The sequence below is a fragment of the Raphanus sativus genome, chromosome 2 (genome assembly GCF_000801105.2).
Source record: "Raphanus sativus cultivar WK10039 chromosome 2, ASM80110v3, whole genome shotgun sequence".
NCBI classification, from domain to species: Eukaryota; Viridiplantae; Streptophyta; class Magnoliopsida; order Brassicales; family Brassicaceae; genus Raphanus; species Raphanus sativus.
This window is the reverse complement of record NC_079512.1, coordinates 3166571-3178144: the sequence shown is the minus strand read 5'-3', so window position 1 is coordinate 3178144 and position 11574 is coordinate 3166571. Positions and strand designations below refer to the sequence as shown.

Genomic DNA, 11574 nt, shown 5'->3' with positions numbered 1-11574 from the left:
AACTTTTATTTTTAATATAATTATCATTTCTCGGTCGGAAAACAAATAATGAGAAATTCTCTTTAAAGTAACGAGAATTTCTTGTTTTTCAGTCGGAAAACAAAAATTCTCTTTAGAACTTTTATTTTATAGTATTCGTTTCTTCTTCTTCTTTATAATTGGTACACATATTTATTGGAAATAAATCTTGTGTTTTTTTCAAATCTAGTAAACAAAACAAATTTTTATAACTTCTCTCAGACAATATTAAATAACAAATAATTCTTAAATACTTGAAAATATATCTAAATACTCCACAAATATGTTGAAGTATAAAGTAATTGAATGAAGTAGTTAATTTGCAAGTAACATATTTCTGGACAAGTATAAACATACATCCATTTTTAACACGTCAAGTACATCCGTTTTTAACAAGTCAAATACGAGTTCAAAAATTCAATATTCATTCAAGGTAAACCAAGTAGTAGTCTACCCCTAATATTACCCCAGTAAACGTTTTAAGTAACATAAAATGATTCGACACTGATCTACTAATATTTCGACTTAGTCTAAGCATCACTTCAAAATATCCAATTACGATATATTTTTCACAAAAGTGACATTTGCAGTCACAAAAATGTATCTATAACAATGTTATGGACAAATAAAAACAAAACTAGTCAGGCAATAGAGGTAACCTGTCGATACCGTAGGGTAAACCATTAGACGACTCGTCTGTGACACAACCAAATTCCTCAACCTCTCCTCCGTTCTCGTCTTCCAACTCCTCCTCATCTTCATCTTCGTCGTCTCTGTCTTCTTCCATACCGTAAGGGAGGATCCGTAGATACACCTCATCTCCTCTCCAATGTCTTTCTGATCTTAAATTATACTTCCTGACTAGGTTGCCTTGAAATGACACGATCTTCCTCGGCCTTGGGAGAAGATCTACTGGTTCCTTCTCTGGTATCACTATCCGCTCTATCGCTAATCTTGCTTCCTGCATATAAACAAATCAGTTCGAAACAAATGGTGCATTGTGGTTACTACTAAATTCGGATTTATCATGAGTTTCGACTTAAAATAAATTGACGATAAATAGACTTGACTCTGATTAGTCTATTAATTCTCCAACGACCTACCGATGTGAGACTTTAGTTCATTAACAGTTACTATGAAAGATAGAATCTGACTAGCTCTTTAAGTACCTCTAAGGCATCCATTTTTTCAGAAAGTTTTGGACGATCTTCTGATCCAAACTCTCCTAGTCCATCTTCATAATCTGTTAGTAACTCCCGTATCGCCTTGGCCACTTGAATACCTGAACTAGTCTACAAGAAGGAGAGTTTCTTTTGGCTAAAGATGCTGAAAATTTTGAAAGCATAGAAGAACAGTCTTAACTAGACTTCCTTTTTTTTTACCTTTGTTACATAAACAGGTATACCATGAGATGTAGCTAATGATTTAATCCGAGGATTCTTCCTGATCTTGGATTGCAATGCAAGTAACGCTTCTGCTTCACTAATGTTGTCGGTTATCTCTACGGCAATCTCCATCTCTAGTGTTTTTATAGCCTGAAGGACAGTTGATTCTGCAATCTGTATATGCATACGTATATTATAACCAAGAAACCATATATGACCAATGGTAACATAAAAAGGAATAGGTTAATCTTACCCCATAGACATATAGATACATCGGTGTCTCATGCTCTGTTGATTCTGCTTCAGTAGTCTCCTCAACTGGAAGGACTTCAGAGATAGTTTCATCTTTAGTAAGCCTCGAAACATCTAACGTTTCCTCTTCATGTTTCTTGTCTAAAATCTTCACATCCATCAAAGGTTCCTTCTTTTCTACAATTACTTCCACTCCATGAGAGTTTATTTTGCGGATTTCAACGTTTGGTAAGCGACCTTTTAGCCAGGTGATGAGTCAAAACAAGAAGATTAACTGAGAATCTCAACTTTGTTGTTGTATCAAAATAGTTTATGTAATTATGTAATCTCAATAAATCCAAGAGACTACCTGCGAGGAGAGCATCAACAGTTGCTTCAAGACTACGATGAACACGAACTTCAGTCTTTGAAACTATCTCTGCACCACAGGTAAATGTCGGTGGACCTTTTCTTTCAAGGACAGTCTTCGTGCCACCTCTTCTGGTCGCTTCCTCGTCTCCAAGTGTAACACTCTGCAAAAGAAGTCCATTAACATGTCTGAGATAATAAACTATTAAATAATTCATATTCACAATGATGTTAAACTACTCAAACAGAAAAAGAAGTGATCCATAATAATCGACCATTTGAGCTACTGCAACCTGATATCACTAATTCAAATCTCCTATGCAGTTCGTATGCCCCATTGGTAAGAGATCCTCATAAAACATTTCAAAACTAGTATCTTCAAACTATATTTTTGAATCTTGGTTTAAATGGTAAGCAAGTACATAGTGTCTAAACCTGAACACCTCCAACGAGGAGGTCTAACGAAGGGTTCTTAATCAAATTCTCTATGGTGGCTCCATGAGCCGTGGCAACTAACTGTATCCCACGCTCTGCTATTGTACTTGCAGCTATAGCTTCAAGTTTAGTTCCAATCTCATCAATCACAATCACTTGGGGCATGTGGTTTTCTACTGCTTCAATCAGTACCTGAACGTAAAATCAAATTTAAGCACAATCTCTCTCTCATGTACTACAAAAGAACAAAGCTACTTAAAGCTATCTACTAAACCTTGTGTTGTATGTCGGAGTTAGGTACTTGCATCCGCCTAGCATTACCAATCCCAGGATGAGGTATATCACCATCACCACCAATCTCATTGGAAGTATCAACAATCATCACTCTCTTATCATAGTCATTCCCTAGCATTCGTGCTACCTCCCTGCAAACATCACAAAGATCAAAACCAATGGCTTCTAAAAGGAACAATGAGAAGAGTTCATGCACAAACGACAAACCTTATCATTGTGGTCTTACCGACACCTGGTGGACCGATAAGCAACAAAGAGTTCCCATCTTGGACAAGGTCACGCAGCAAGTTTGCGCTTCCTCTAACGGATCGACCAACACGGCAAGTCAAGCCAATGATTTCTCCCTTTCGGTTCCTTATGGCGCTGATACGATGCAATGTCCGGCTGATTCCAGCTCGGTTATCGTTAGTAAACTCACCAACCTGAGAAAGGTCATGGTCTTATTCAGCAGCTATATTTAAACCAAATATATATATGAAGTATAATTTTATACCCACTTTTTTTTTAATTATATTTGAATATAAAATAACTAAATTTCTATAAATATAATTTATGAACCTACTAAAATCTTCTGAAAGTATTTTTTTATTTGGAAAATAGTGAGTTACATAAAATATCTAATTTTTTTTTATTATTTGCTATTTAAAACAAGGATTAATTGATATTCTAATGAGCTATTTAGCTCAATATACATAAAACGAAAGTTAATTAGGTGTGGAAGCAGGAAATTTTTAAATTAGGTATCTTGCAAAATCCGGACGTGGGAATTTACAAATGTGGCCCGTACGCAATATATCATTCGTATAACAATTTGTATGAGCTGTCAGAAGACAAAGAGGTTTTGTCTTTCAAAAGGTACCAGAAGAAGAAAAGTATAAAACTATGGTATATTCCAAAAACTATACGTCAACAAAAATCTGGTCGGCTCATTCTTGGTAAAACGTGAACCGAAACCGGTTCAAGCCCTTGAGGTTTCTCCACGGTCCAAATCTTCACCGGTTCCGGCATAACATCCACCATCACAATTCTTCCGTCGGCGGTAACAACACAAAGCTTCCTTGCCACCGCCATAACTTGTTGAGCTCCTTTAAGCAACTCTTCACCACCTTTCACCACCGTCACTTCTCTCCACTCTCTCTTCTCCTCATCGTATACTCTCACTGTTCCTTTCTTCTCGTCAACTGAATAAAGTGTCTCCTCCTCCATCGCCGCCACCGGACCTCGCCATCCCGCCACCATTTCCTCCGGCATGGCTTCCCAATCGTCATTAACGACGTCGTATACGGCTCCTTCTTTAACTGCGTCGCCTTTTACGTTCACCATTAAAAGCTTCCTACTCCATCCAACTCCCTCAATGGCTTCACGGCTAAACCGTAAGTCTCTTATCTCTCTCAGTTTCTCCCACTTACTGCCATTATGATCCGTGAGATCGAGTTTCTCGATCGATTTCGCGACGGTTGGCGAGAACTGCGAACTCATACCACTAGCGATGTAGATAACTCCCTCGCAAGCTCCGGTTGCGCACCAACGTCTCGGCGATCCAATTGGTGGCCCGGAGGTCCATGTAGAAGAGATCTGATCGAAAATCAGAGGGTGAGAGATCGCCGGAGAAAGCTCTTGGTTACTCTCGGGGATGATATTGAGTTTCCCGGCGGCGGAAACGCACTGAATCGGTTACTCTCGGGGTCGAAACACATAAAACGGATTGCTGAGTTAACCCGACGGAAACCCGGAGCCGGATCCGAGCTCGAGGCAACGAAAGCTGTATTATTGCGTGTCACATATTGCGTGTATTATTGGTTCAAATAGTACACCTACAGTAACAATTATTTTGATATAATTTAGGGAGATACAACCTATAGGGTACTTCTGTAAAACCATCTGCCCAAACACTGTTTATGAAAAGCATTTTACCGGATTCCTAAATAATCTTTGGTTCTTGTATATCCGACGCAATTACTCTATTCTAATTATGTAATATTTTATCTAAATTACACTATATTTTCCTTTAATACCGGAAAAATCTAACCAAATTAAAACCAAATTAAAATCGAAATTTTCCATAGTACTAATTGAACCCTAGTTTTATTATCTGAACCAAACCGAATATAACCAAACCAAACCAAACCAAAATTTTATTGGTTCTCAATTGACTATGAACTCCTCTACCTGAATTGCCCTATACTCAAAATAACCTATCCAAACCAGAATACACGAATACTCACCAACCTGAGAGACTGCGAATTCAAGATCCTTAACCCTAACAGCATCCTCGGAGATGATAAAATCTCCGGAAGGGAATCGCGCCAGAGGCTTACGCCCCAAATCCAAAACTACCTCTATGAGCTCGCTGATTTGAGGATGCTCCTCCAGCGTCCGTCGTATCTCCTCCGGTACGAGCGCCAACAGACGGCGTAATTCGTCATCGAAGCTGTCCTCCTCGTCTTCTGATTCCGGAACTGCGATTGGAGACGAAGAGGAGGCGGGGATTACAACGACTCCTCCAGGTGAAGAAGACGAAGAGCAAGAGACGAGATTGTTGCGGAAGAGTTGGTGAAACAGTAGAGACGATCGGCGTAGGATGCTCCGTTGGTGGCTTAAGAGCGTTAATGGAGGAGGAACATGATTGCTCAGTGATAAGCTCAGCATCTTCCTCCTTTCCCTGAATATCGTTTTTTAGTTCGAGCATTTAAATATGAACGTTTACCAACCACGTGCACGAATCATCAGAAGACACGTCACCAAAGGTTCACAAGTGATTTTTTTGGGCGTATTTTTTATTGTATGTTTAGTTCTTGTGAATAAATTCACCAGTTGATAAAAGAAAGAGAGTTTAATTAATAGAAGTCCAACGCAGAGATTGTCTTCATACAAAGTTCTATTTATGATATCATACACAACAAGAGAATGCAAGAGTCTTATGTAAAAGTTTCTACTGTGTATCGAGTGCAAGATCGTGCCAAACTTCTCTATCTGGCTGCTGAGTTTCTTGATCTGAAACAACCAAAACGCAATAGATTATTTATAAGTCATAAAGCTCAAAGTTTCTCTCAGATGTAGTTCTTTTATGTCCTTATGCCTTTTCAATATGGGTATTTTAATTATCATGGATCACATATGCATCAAGATGGTGGGGATTAAAGCTAAGCAGTTTCTAGACTGTGTAGTAGTAAAGCAAAACCAAACAAAGTGGAGGGGGGAACATACTAGTTTCTTCAGTATCATCAGTCCTAACAGCAAGCACTGGAGGCAATGGGAGATCTGCAAATAATAAATAAATAACACAACACAACAATAAATGAATAAATACAATGATGTTGAGGTGTAATGTGGAAAAATCAAAAAGGAGGCTACCATCATCAGGGAGAGTGTCCCTCATCCACTCTTCATCCACAATGTCTATAAGCATACCAAGACTTATTTCTGCCATTGGACTATTCAAAGCCAGATGATAACTACAATATATACATAAAAATATTAGAATTTTGAAGTTTACAAGTACAACGTAACTGGTTGATTCTGCTAGAGACCTTAGGGTTCTATTGAGGAAATTCGTCGAGCAGGTAGTGGGCAATCAAGGAAATAAAACCAGATATTGAATTCGAACCGAGAATTCAACGCTAACCCTCGAAGAAAGACTCGATTCTCAGTACGAAAAGACGTTACTTTGATTGAATTAGTCAGAAAATTGCAAGAGAGTCACCTGGTAGAGACGACGATGGAACAAAAAAAAAGCAGCGCAGTAACAGTAGCAGTAGGAAGTTTGATTTTTTTTTTCTTTCTAATTTTCATAATTCTTCTTATTTTTATCCTAATAATTAGGCGAACCTTCTAGCCTAGTTAGAGGGTTCTATAGTAGTGAGAAATTTCAACTTGGGGTATCTCATTACACTCCGTCCAACAGCCATCGCTTACTCTTTCCCGCCGATTGGCCGATCATTTCAGGTACTTTATCAAACTCAATACATTTCTTTGATCCAGTAATTTTCGTCGCGATTCTTATGTAAGTAGTTTTTTTCTTTTTGCTAAAAATTCAAATGTAATTAGTTTGCAAGCAGAGTTTAGTTTAGGATCATAACAAGAGAGAGTGATCCGATTGCTCGACGTAGCTTCTTTCGGTGTTCCTCTGTTCAGTTTGGTTGGAATCATGATTCCATTGGTCTCCTAGAGTCCTAGTGGTTGTACAATCAGATGTTGACAGGACCAACCAAAGTTATTATGGGGAAACAAAGCTACACTACCTTACAGTAGATGTCACACATGAAGGCGTGGTTCCATTGTGAAAGTTCTAAGCTTTTCTGTATCTGCTCCTTTGATTTTTGAAAGTACTGAACTGACTCTCTGGTTCGATAACCAGTTCATGAATCATGATGGTCAGTGGTCCTTCTCGGGCTCAGAGTTTGCGGTTGTATATGGCTGTATCCTTTTTCCATTTGCTGTTACAACTTATCTCTCATTTGTTTCTTCAAACTTTGTCTTTCCCTGAGTGTGACTTCAGCTATGCCGGCTCATTCCAGCCAGAGCCTTTGGTCCAGCATTGGTTGGATGGAGATGGCATGACCATTGAATCTATTGGGTCGGTCCATTCCTCGGTGGTGCATTGGCCGCGATTATATACGAGTACATGGTCATACCCACTGAGCCACCAACACACCACCACACTCACCAGCCCTTGGCTCCTGAAGACTACTAGATGAGACTTTCCTTTCTGTTTGTTGATTCTACACTTTTGTTTGTTGTAATATTAAGAATAAAGAAAGATTTTACAATTGAGTTCTTTTGGTATACAAGTAAACAGTATTCTAGGCTAAATCTAATAAAGAAGCTTCTTGTTCTGAACACTTGTGTCAAGTCAAGGTCCTCTCATCTTATCAACAATCTGTTTACTTCTTTCCTCCACATGACGCTTCTTCTCTTCAAACTTCTCTCCAACCTTCTTCCTAAAATCAAACATCCTCTCTTTTCTTCCCATTTTCTTTCCCTTGGAATCATCCTCCTCTTCACTTGACAAAATAGACCTCGATGATGACCCGACACTAACCGGAGTAGCCTCCTCTTCGTCGCCTTCTCGTGCTATAGTATCCTGCTTTTCGCTTGTTTCCAGCAGCGGAGTCTTGTGTTCCTCCATTAATCTGTCACTTTCTACCAAAGGAGCTGCAGCGTTAGCTGCTGATGGAGCAGCTACAGGTACTTCCTCAGTTCTTGGCTTCTTGGGAACGTTGGTAGTAGTTTTATTCGCTAGTTCAGAACTCGGCGGCTTGTCAGCTTTAGATTTAGCTTCTAAGCTTTCATGATCATCTTGATTCAGCCACATGAACGGCGCAACACTGCGTTGAACCCAATCATCCTTTTCAGCTATCATCCACGGAATGGTTATGTTTTCGCAGTTGGGAAGCACCATCACATCTCTTATCCCGTTCTGCAGAAATGAGATTTTGGCTTATATTTTACTTCACATTTCGTCTGGAAACAAAGGAGGAGAGCAAGTGTTTTACCTTAAACCGGTTGATCAAGAAGGTAGCAACATGGCTGTTTGTGATTTTGTGGTCACCAACAGATGAGACAAGGTCGAAATGAATATCAGGCATGGTTGTGAAGCTAATCCATAGTTGATCAGATGGAGGCGGCTTCATGTGTACACGCAGTGTCCCTCTAAGGGAGGAGACTCCTATTGACAAATTAATTGGAACCTGCAGTTTACATACACAGACTGTCTCTAAGATACTACTACAAGAGCTGCTCTGATTAACAAGAAAACAAAAGATTAACCTGAGAGACTTGCTCAGCTATGTTCTTCAGAATAGACTTCCACTTAGATCCATTGTTTGGAGCTGCTTTTGATCCCTTAGATTCATCTGCAAAGATAAACTAATGCTTCTAAGAGCAGCATACAAAGATCACAAGCAAATATTATTAGATGAATACACAAACCTCCAGTTTTCACATCTTGAGCATCATCAACACTTAACTGCTTTTCAAACTCTGCAAGGCCTTCAAGGAGATCTATGGGAACATCCCCAGAAGAACTTGGCTGCAGTTTTATCCCTTTCTGCAGATCTTCCGCTCTGGCATCAACACGTGTCTCAACTACTAGACCCGCATCACCACTGTACTCAACATCTAGTTCAAACGCCCACACACCACCATCCATCTCCACTGGAAGAACCCTTGCACCATGTATACAAGGCGGGAGATTCCCAATCTTCACATCACGGCAGACTAAATCACCTATGTAGCTGGGAAGTCTCATGTTGGACAACACACGCTGGATACGTTCGTGGACTACATGCTTTATCCCTGTGTTCAGTTTAACATCAAAAAACAGCCGAGAGATGAGCAAGTTGCAGACCAAAGTTCCTTCATCAGCAACAAAGAACTTGTCCTCCGAGTCTACATCAGAGACATGACTGCTGCCACGGCTCCAAGAACGTGAGAAATCTTGCACATCAGTTTCCTCAGGAATCTTTCTCGCTGGGGTGCTTCTTCCAGAGCTACCTGATGAAGAAGTCTTCTTGTCTTGAACTTTCTTTCTCGAGAATTTCTTCAAGAACAAACGAACTCTCGATGAAGGTCCAGGACCATCTATTTTAACCCCTCCCTTGTTGTTGTTGTCCAATGACTCCAACTCAAACCCACCTGGTGATGGTTGTTTTGTAAAAGAAGAAGGATACGCAACATCAAGGGAAGCTACGTAGTTCTGGAAATCGTGTTTCAACTTGGTAGGCCAGGTGGCTCTTTCTTGATCATTGCAAGCAGCGAGACGAAGAGCCTTACACCATGACTCCTTCTCCCAAGATGTCTCGAGGAAGATGTAAAACACCTTGTTTCCCTTCTTGTACAAGTCTGGACCTTTGCTTTCTACTTTGAGAGGATATCTTTTAGCCCTAAGATATAACATAAACACACAAAAAGGGTTATTACCAATGTTTCGTTTGAGTGCAATCTTTAAGAGACTTTTAAGTACCATTTCCTTGTGGGGAGTTCAGACCCTGAAACAGCCTCAACGGAGCAACCTTTCAAAGTAACAATCGTCTGAGTGCCATCTGCGTTTGAGATGATGAGCTTGTGGTCTTTGATACTAGCAGTCTTCCTCACTGGATGCACCTCCAAGAGGTCTTTCTTCTTCTTCTTCTCCTTCTTCCAATCCCTTAAACTCTCATCAGACTCAAGAATCCAAATCACTCCCTTAAACAATAAAAATCAAAACTTTGTTCGATTCAATGTTTACTAGCGAGAAAGCAGAGCACTTTAAGAACTCCAAAGCAAGAAAGGTCAACACTTTATGAACTCATGAGGCTGTTACCTGTTTGCTGAGATTGAAATCAATAGACTTTGGAGGAACAGAGCTAGTCGTATTCGATTCTTGGAGGTTTATCTTCCGATTCAATCGGTTTATGAGGTACAGAAAGGCGGCAGCTTCCGCCGCTAAGAGGGAAAGGATCCCTAGCAAGAATCCAGCGACGAAGGCAAAGGAAACCATCTTCCCCGGAAAGGTACCAAGTTTGTCGGTTTCAGGTTAGTAGACGAGAAAAAGCGGAGAAGATTGCTTGCGAAGGAATCAAGAAGAAAAGAAACAGAAGCGTAACGGTGTGGTTCATGTCACCTTTTGGAGATGAAGAGGGAACACAGAGAGAGAGAGAGGGAAGACACAGCAGTAGGATATTTTTTTATTTTATCTGGTCAATGACCAGTAGAATATATTAATAAGAATATTTTGCAAAAAAAAAAAGAATTATATGTCTTCAATAATAGCACCACTATCAAAAATATTATCTTGGATTTTACTCCTGACATTCCATAAAATATGATTTCTATATTTTTATTATATTTTAAAATGTTTATATACTTTAAATAAATTAATTAAGAATATTTGAAAATATTACATTAATATTTAGGGGTAATTTGAAATATACACTGTTTATCATTTAAAATTTGAAAAATACATTTTTCCTTTTCGGAAACTACACTCTTTTGTATATGATAAGACATATTTATTCTGATTTTAATCTTTCTTATACATTAAATAACTAAAATGTAAATAAAAATTATTATTATTATTTATGTGTATGAAAATTTATGTTTGAGATAAATGATGAAATTAAGAAAATGTTTATGATGTAACAAATTTGTGTCTATGAAAAAAGGTATCATGGTGTGAGATTTAGGATATTGATTTAATTAGGATAAAAGTTGAATGTATGGGGTGCAATTTCTCATAAATATATAATGTTGTTGGGGATAAGTTTTTCACGAAATAGATTAAATTGTTTTACAAGTTCATCATCCATCATTAAAAACAAGCAAATAACACGCTTAAAAAATATGAAAATATGTCATAAACAACTCCACGAATTCTTATGTGCTGCCTATATGCACAGAGTTCATAAGCATACCATTTTCCCTCTAATCAGGCTAATCAAAGTACAAAGTTACAGTAACTAATAAATTGAAACATTAAAAAAAAAACTAATTTGAAACAAAAGAAAAGAGATACACCAATGCAGCGTTTGTTTTTTTATATATTGGGGATTGTGTTCATGAGTGTCTGATCTTATATCAAGACAAAAAAAATCTTCAAGGGATCATTAGTATTTGCTAAAGAAGTTTGTATTGTTGATCGATTGGTTTTGTTTCTAAAAAGATCTTACGAACAAAAATAAGCTAAATAGTTTTTTTTTCAAAAAAAAAAGTTGAATAGTGATGAAAATATTTAAAATCATTTTGCTCGGGAAGAACCAATGGAGCTAGTCATGCAAATTATGGATAATTGATTTTTTTTTTAAATTCCAAATTTGGTTACATTCTCGTTAGAGGCTAATAAGTTTTCTCTATTATTTTTAGA

General features: G+C 38.3%; 3 protein-coding genes, 1 long non-coding RNA gene and 1 pseudogene across 6 annotated transcripts; 1 reads left to right on the top strand and 4 right to left on the bottom strand.

Moving 5' to 3' along the window:
* Positions 1-555: 555 nt before the first annotated feature.
* Positions 556-5413, bottom strand: LOC108843364 (protein SEEDLING PLASTID DEVELOPMENT 1). Of its 2 annotated transcripts, none has more exons than XM_018616549.2 (9): positions 4958-5413; positions 2940-3154; positions 2713-2863; positions 2439-2630; positions 2005-2167; positions 1657-1892; positions 1401-1577; positions 1188-1310; positions 556-979 (listed from the first exon to the last, which is right to left on the bottom strand). In XM_018616549.2, exons 1-9 carry the CDS (start codon positions 5000-5002, stop codon positions 656-658), a joined length of 1626 nt encoding a protein of 541 aa, XP_018472051.1. In that variant the 5' UTR covers positions 5003-5413; the 3' UTR covers positions 556-655. The 2 variants fall into 2 exon arrangements, with proteins under 2 accessions (XP_018472051.1, XP_018472050.1); XM_018616548.2 differs by having other exon boundaries at positions 4962-5413.
* LOC108858201 (F-box/kelch-repeat protein SKIP25-like) lies at positions 3020-4516 on the bottom strand (annotated as a pseudogene).
* A 137-nt stretch (positions 5414-5550) lies between the features above and the next one.
* LOC108843365 (anaphase-promoting complex subunit 13) lies at positions 5551-6584 on the bottom strand. Of its 2 annotated transcripts, XM_018616552.2 has the most exons (5): positions 6436-6497; positions 6263-6352; positions 6087-6187; positions 5940-5993; positions 5551-5726 (listed from the first exon to the last, which is right to left on the bottom strand). In XM_018616552.2, exons 3-5 carry the CDS (start codon positions 6160-6162, stop codon positions 5665-5667), a joined length of 192 nt encoding a protein of 63 aa, XP_018472054.1. In that variant the 5' UTR covers positions 6163-6187; positions 6263-6352; positions 6436-6497; the 3' UTR covers positions 5551-5664. The 2 variants fall into 2 exon arrangements, with proteins under 2 accessions (XP_018472054.1, XP_018472052.2); XM_018616550.2 differs by lacking the exon at positions 6263-6352 and having other exon boundaries at positions 6436-6584.
* LOC108843692 (uncharacterized) lies at positions 6581-7510 on the top strand. The gene is made up of 3 exons (XR_001948348.2): positions 6581-6677; positions 6780-7150; positions 7231-7510. It is a non-coding gene; the product is annotated as an uncharacterized LOC108843692 (long non-coding RNA).
* On the bottom strand, positions 7452-10408 carry LOC108843691 (uncharacterized). Its single transcript, XM_018616944.2, has 6 exons — positions 10036-10408; positions 9697-9917; positions 8664-9616; positions 8502-8587; positions 8228-8422; positions 7452-8151 (listed from the first exon to the last, which is right to left on the bottom strand). Exons 1-6 carry the CDS (start codon positions 10210-10212, stop codon positions 7585-7587), a joined length of 2199 nt encoding a protein of 732 aa, XP_018472446.1. The 5' UTR covers positions 10213-10408; the 3' UTR covers positions 7452-7584.
* Positions 10409-11574: the final 1166 nt, after the last annotated feature.